Source organism: Peromyscus leucopus, chromosome 9 (genome assembly GCF_004664715.2).
Source record: "Peromyscus leucopus breed LL Stock chromosome 9, UCI_PerLeu_2.1, whole genome shotgun sequence".
In the NCBI taxonomy this organism is placed as follows: Eukaryota; Metazoa; Chordata; class Mammalia; order Rodentia; family Cricetidae; genus Peromyscus; species Peromyscus leucopus.
In genome coordinates this window covers 70,112,422-70,118,421 of record NC_051070.1, presented here as the reverse complement: position 1 = coordinate 70,118,421, position 6,000 = coordinate 70,112,422, and the positions used below count along the sequence as shown (strand labels likewise).

General features: G+C 39.9%; 2 gene segments (V, D, J or C); both read left to right on the top strand.

The window, feature by feature from the left end:
* Window positions 1-359: 359 nt before the first annotated feature.
* Window positions 360-1,081, top strand: LOC119088532. The segment is given in 2 exon segments: window positions 360-516; window positions 676-1,081. Coding segments are annotated over 2 exon segments (414 nt in total).
* Window positions 1,082-1,730: 649 nt separating this feature from the next.
* LOC119088450 lies at window positions 1,731-2,344 on the top strand. The segment is given in 2 exon segments: window positions 1,731-1,866; window positions 1,977-2,344. Coding segments are annotated over 2 exon segments (414 nt in total).
* Window positions 2,345-6,000: the final 3,656 nt, after the last annotated feature.

The window sequence follows — 6,000 nt, the reverse complement described above, 5'->3', positions numbered from 1 at the left end:
TGTTACTGGAGGATTCATCTCAATGTTTCCTAATCCTGCTCAGTGCTGAATAACCTGCAGAATGGATGAGCTGTCAGAAATGTCCCAGAAATATTTATTCTAAAATTATAGCAAATATGTGAAAGTGTGTGCTATAGGTAGATAATACCTGAATACTTAACAATTCTACAGTCTGTTTTCTAAAGTGTAATATTGACTAAAGGCTTTAAAGTAAGCACATGAAAAAAAATGTAATAGTAAAAAGGAGGATTGGAGGGTACAGCAGGTAGGATCTGTCCACCAGGTGGCAGAGCATCACCACTGCTGCAAACTTACAAAAGGACTTAGACTTCTGAAAGAGCAGCTGCAGTCAGCAGCCATCTGTGCAGACAACTGAAGAAGCTGCAGTGCTGTGGAGGACAGAGGAGGAGAGCTGATCACAGAAGCATCTGGCCTGGTGAAAACCACAGTCCCCAGGGAGAGCAATGAAGACATTGACTGGACCTTTGTACCTGTGCTTGTGGCTGCAGCTGAACTGTGAGTGAGAGCTTTTGGGAAACAAGGCATTTGGCAATGTTCATTGTCAGTCTGAGGGGTGGACAGGTTCCTCCAGATTGCCCATAGTCATCCCAGGAAGAAAAGCAAAGTCTGGGGAACGGTGGCCTGACGGCCTTCCTGATGTTTCCTTTTGCACAGGTGTGAGCAGAGGAGAGCAGCTGGAGCAGCAGCCTTCTCTCCTGAGTGTCCAGGAGGGAGACAGCGCTATTATCAACTGTACCTACACAGACACTAATTATTACTTCTACTGGTACAAGCAGGAGCCTGGGGCAGGTCTACAGCTCCTTATAAATGTTCCTTCAAGTGTGGACAAAAAAGAAGAACAAGGACTGATTGTCCTCCTGAAGAAGAAGGACAAACAACTCTCCCTGAACTTCACAGCTGCCCATCCTGAGGACTCAGCCACATACTTCTGTGCAGCAAGTGCACAGTGCTCCCCAGGCACCTGTTGTCTGCACACAAACCTGAGACCAAAAAGACAAACATTTTTCCACCTTTGAGATGAAGATATTTCTGAATTATATTAAGAGTGGGACATTTTTAAATACCCTGAATTCTGTTTCCAAAAGATACAATGAGTTTTAGAATATTTTTTTATTAACTCGAGATGAAAGTGAATTCTCAGGTGTGGAGGCTTCAAGAACCATCTTTCAGGTTCCATTTAGATCCACTCTCTCCATCAAAGGAACTCAGTGTCATTAGCAGAGAATACTCTGCTCATCTCGATGGAGAGGCTCTTAACTTTTAATCACTATTTATTGTTTCTTATCAGAAAATATTAAGCAAAGGAAGTAAAATATAAAATGGAAAATTAAAGTGTCCTCTAATCCTATCATACAGATAATGATAAATCATTGCTCGTGCGTGTGCATGCGTGTGTGCGTGCGTGCGTGCGTGCGTGCGTGCGTGCGTGTGTGTGTGTGTGTGTGTGTGTGTGTGTGTTTATAAAAACAGCATATACTACATTTGGTTTCAGTCACCCATTAGGAGTTTTAGGACATACCACCTGTTGATAGTGTCTACTGTAGAATTAAAGACAAGGCTTTGGTGCAGTTTGCATAGAAACCACCAGAGATCACCCTGTTCCAGATGTGGTTTCATTTTCATTGGGGGCATCCTAGTTGAACACGCCTATTTCCTTTTTCAGTCAGACACACACAAAGGACTCCTATTTTACAGAGTTTCTTGCCTATGAGAGGACAGGGTCTAGAAAACCTTTCTGGAGCCCAGCCCTGTAAAATAGAGTATACTGCAAAAAGCAAGAATCATTTCCATCTACCAGCATGTTTTCTGTCATCTGCTCTACTAACGTGATCCTCTTAATGTTCAGTAAGTAACACTTTCTTCTGAGTATTAATGACAGTTCATTTTTCCTAAAGTTAAAACGACCTTTATCCATCCTTCGTACCCTATAACAAAGCCATCTTATTTATTTCTAGAGAAGAGCGCTGGAGATTCCATAGCTCAGACAGAAGGTCCAGTCACTCTCACAGTGGGGGCACCTCTGCTCCTGAACTGCACCTATCAGACCTTTTATTTAGAGCCTCTGCTTTTATGGTACGTACAATATCTCAACGAGGCCCCTCGGCTACTCCTGAAGAGCTCCACAGACAACAGGAGGACAGAGCACCAAGGGTTCCAGGCCACTCTCCAGAAGAGCAGCAGCTCCTTCCACCTGCAGAAGTCCTCAGTGCAGCTGGCGGACTCTGCCCTGTACTACTGTTGTGTGAGGGACACAGTGAAAGAGATTGCAGAGAAAGCTGCACACAAACCCAGAGTGCAGGAGGCTGTGGGGAGTGGCCTGTGAGGGAGGGCTGTGTGCCTTCTCTCAGTAGTGTTAAGGCTGCTCAGCCCTTTGAAGTGCAAGAGTTCTCACCACAAACATGTCCGGGGAACCCTGATTACAATTAATCATCACCAAGAAACATTACAAAACCAGCTTTTGAAAACCCTCATGGATTTTGTGTTCCTCTCTCATGCAATTATGACCCAAATAAAGAATACAATATTTTATCTATGAATCTACTTTAGGCATCACAAGTGAGGCTCGTCTTGGTTCATGTTGCAGAGTTCACCCTAACTCCCACCAACCTTCATTTCATAAGGCTGCTTAAGAGGCTGAGATGTGAGAAGACTCACAGTGAGGTTCTGAGAGTCAATCCTTCCATGTCCTCACTACATGCTGCATGAGGATACAATCTCATTTAGGAAATGCCATGTCTAGGAAATCTTTCCTCTTCATGGCAATTCTTCCCTGCCATCATCTGACCTTGACCTTGACCTTGTCTGATGTAGTATCTTACCTTAACTTGTACTTGGATTCTCTGATTATTCTGAACAAGGAAGAAAGAGCAGGATTTTGATCAACCCCAGGTTTAAACAAAACATTAAGCTAAAATACAACAGCAGTCTATATTTTCTTTGCTGTCCAAGAAAGATAGTGTGAACATAAGAATTCCTCTCATTAGAGAAAAAGGTTGTCTGCATGTACACAAAGCAGTAAGATAAACGTAGTGTCTAGTGATGAAGGAGCCAAATGGAACAACAAACCCTGTTTCTGAGTCAACAAAAATATTAGCTTGTGTTCTTATCATTGGCCTCATGAGTTCAACTGAGTGATGCATTAAGGAACCCACTATGATAAGAATGAGGAAATACAGAGTTTGAGTCTCCACCCTTTTTTGCAGATTATTTTGGGTTTTATTCTTTCCCCCAAGTCTGTTGTTCCTCCTTAACTGTGCTACCCTAACACATAATGATGTAACCCTCATGAACAGCATCATCCAAGTCCATCCCTTTCATAATCTTACTAGAGTCAGACTCTGCATAGAACCTGGAGAGAGTAGTGAAGGAGGGAAGCTAAGAGTTTCTTCTTCCATTGGGTATTCAGCTCTGGTGGTCCTGATGTTAGCCACATCCTTCTTGACTATGGAACATGTGAGGAAGATCTTTTTGTCACAGCTCCAGCATCCCACCATCTTATCTTCACCCCTTGCTCCCTCTGACTGAATAGTATAATGACTTTTTGTGGTTACTAGGCAGTGTCTGCCTGTTCTGTCACCATTTCCTGAGGCTCAGAAAGAATCCTACTCCCAGCCTTCTACATACATGCCCCCACCCCCGAATGTTTTTCTATTCCCATATGAACATACCTACTCTGCTCAGGACTACACAAGGAACTGGAGGTGAAGGTGAAGTCCTGCTGTAGCTCACACAGGTTATCTCAGCATTTTGTTTTTGCAAACCATGTATTTGCAAGCACATTTACAAGGACTGTTGTGCTTGATTTGGCTTCTGCTATGATCCTGACTCTTAACTTCCTCACTCACTTGCCCAGAGGATGTCTTCTACTATGATTCAAAATTCTAATGATGTGCAGTTCTATAATCTCTGTCTTATCCACATCTACTCTGTAGTTTTCAAGGACTTTTCATAGGCTGCATTCCAAATAGCTGTGTATCTATATAAGTGTGTCTTCTCTTTATTGTCATTTTCTTCTGATATTCTGATATTTCTTCTATTCTCATTTGAGAATTTCAAGAAGTAGATATTTTATCATACTTTTTATTTATTTAAAGGAAGTGGATATTTTAATGTCATTTTCCAATGTTATGTGTATATGTGTATATATAATATATATAAATACATAGATACTTGAGTAATGTATGTATCATTAATATTGATTTAGATAATGTAGGCAGAGTTTTCCTGTCCTGCAGTCACTCTCATATAATCACTCAGAGGCTTAATATCAATTGCAAATGCTCAGCAAATAGCTCAGGCTTATTACTAACTAGCTTACATTTTAAATTAACTCATATTCCTTATTTATGTTTTACCACATGGCAGTATCTTTATTAGCATGGCACATTCATCTCTTGCTCCCTCTGTATCTGGATGGTGACTCTTCTGACACTGCCCTTCTTCTGCCCATCATTCTCCTAGTTTGGTTGTCCCACCTATAATTCCTGCCTGGCTACTAGTCAATCAGCTTTTTATTAAACCAATCCAAGTGACAAATCTTCACAGTAAACATACGGATTATTCCACAGCATTTTCTTCTTTTTGTCTAATTAAAAAGGAAGATTTTAACTTTAACATACTAAAATTATATACAACAAAAACAGTTAAGAATTACAATTGCAATATCCAGTCCATTTGTATTTGACAAAATTAGAGAAGATAATCTACTATTTATCATATCTTTGTAACTCCAAAGTTTTGTACCTAATTTACCTTCTATCATAACTAAGGAAAACTATAACTAGTCTGCAATGCCATCAAAGCCTCCATTAGGGTGAAATGCTACCTAATGACAGGAACATCAGGCTGCCTGGAGAGTTATCCAAAGTTCCTCTGTTATGTTGGGACATCCAACTCTGGCCTACAGGTCTAGCATGTCTGATATACAGGTCTAGCATGTCTGACAGACTTTCCTGTGAAGCAGGGAATTTTGAAGGGCTGTTCTACCTTATTTCGGCAAAATTCAGCAGTCAACATTTTTACATCCTGATGGTCCAGTTTGGATAGTATCTGTTAGCAACTGAGACAAGGACAGTTTCTTTGCCCACGTGGCTAGCTTCTACCATAGAGAAAAAAAAAATTCCATACAAAGTTTTTTTCAATGCCCATCATATTCTTTGAAGTAGATTGGTGTTGCCAGGAGCAGATATGTTTCACTGTCATGAAAAACCTTATGTTATTAAAACATTTTAAATGCCATATTATGTACATCTTTGAAGCATTTGAAGACAATATGTCTATACAGCCAAATATGTGTTTATGACCTTGAAAACATATCTAACATGACTTTAAGTTTGACGAGTATAGATGACTATAATAGATGACTAGTATAAATATCTGTATTTTCTAATTACACATTACACTTTAAAATGAATTGCATAAGCACAATAACACAAACAAGAGTAGAAACATACATACAATATAACAAAATTAACTTTAAATTTGTATAAACATACAAAAGCCATACTGATGTAAAATATTTAAGACTAGTAGTTGTTTTTTTGTTTTAAAAGTAGATTCAATAATCTACCCTTTTATCCTATCATTTTAATATGCCCCCCCTTTTTTCTTTTCAGAAAGAGGTCCTTTAATCTAATCTCCTTTGTTCAGCTTTTTTTCTGACTGCCATGGATATCTCTCTATATGCTGCTCTGATTGATTAATAAATAAAGTGCTGACTGGCCAGTAGCCAGGCAGGAAGTATAGGTGGGATAGGCAGAGAAGAGAATTCGGGGAAGAGGAAGGCTGAGTCAGGAGTCACCAGCCAGACACAGAGGAAGCAAGATGTGAAGGCAGAACAGAGAAAAGGTACCAAACCACCTGGCTAAACATAAATAAGAAATACAGGTTAGTTTAAATGTAAGAGCTAGTCAGTGGTAGGCCTAAGCTAATGTCTGAGCAATTTTAATTAATATAAGCTTCTGAGTGATTATTTTATAA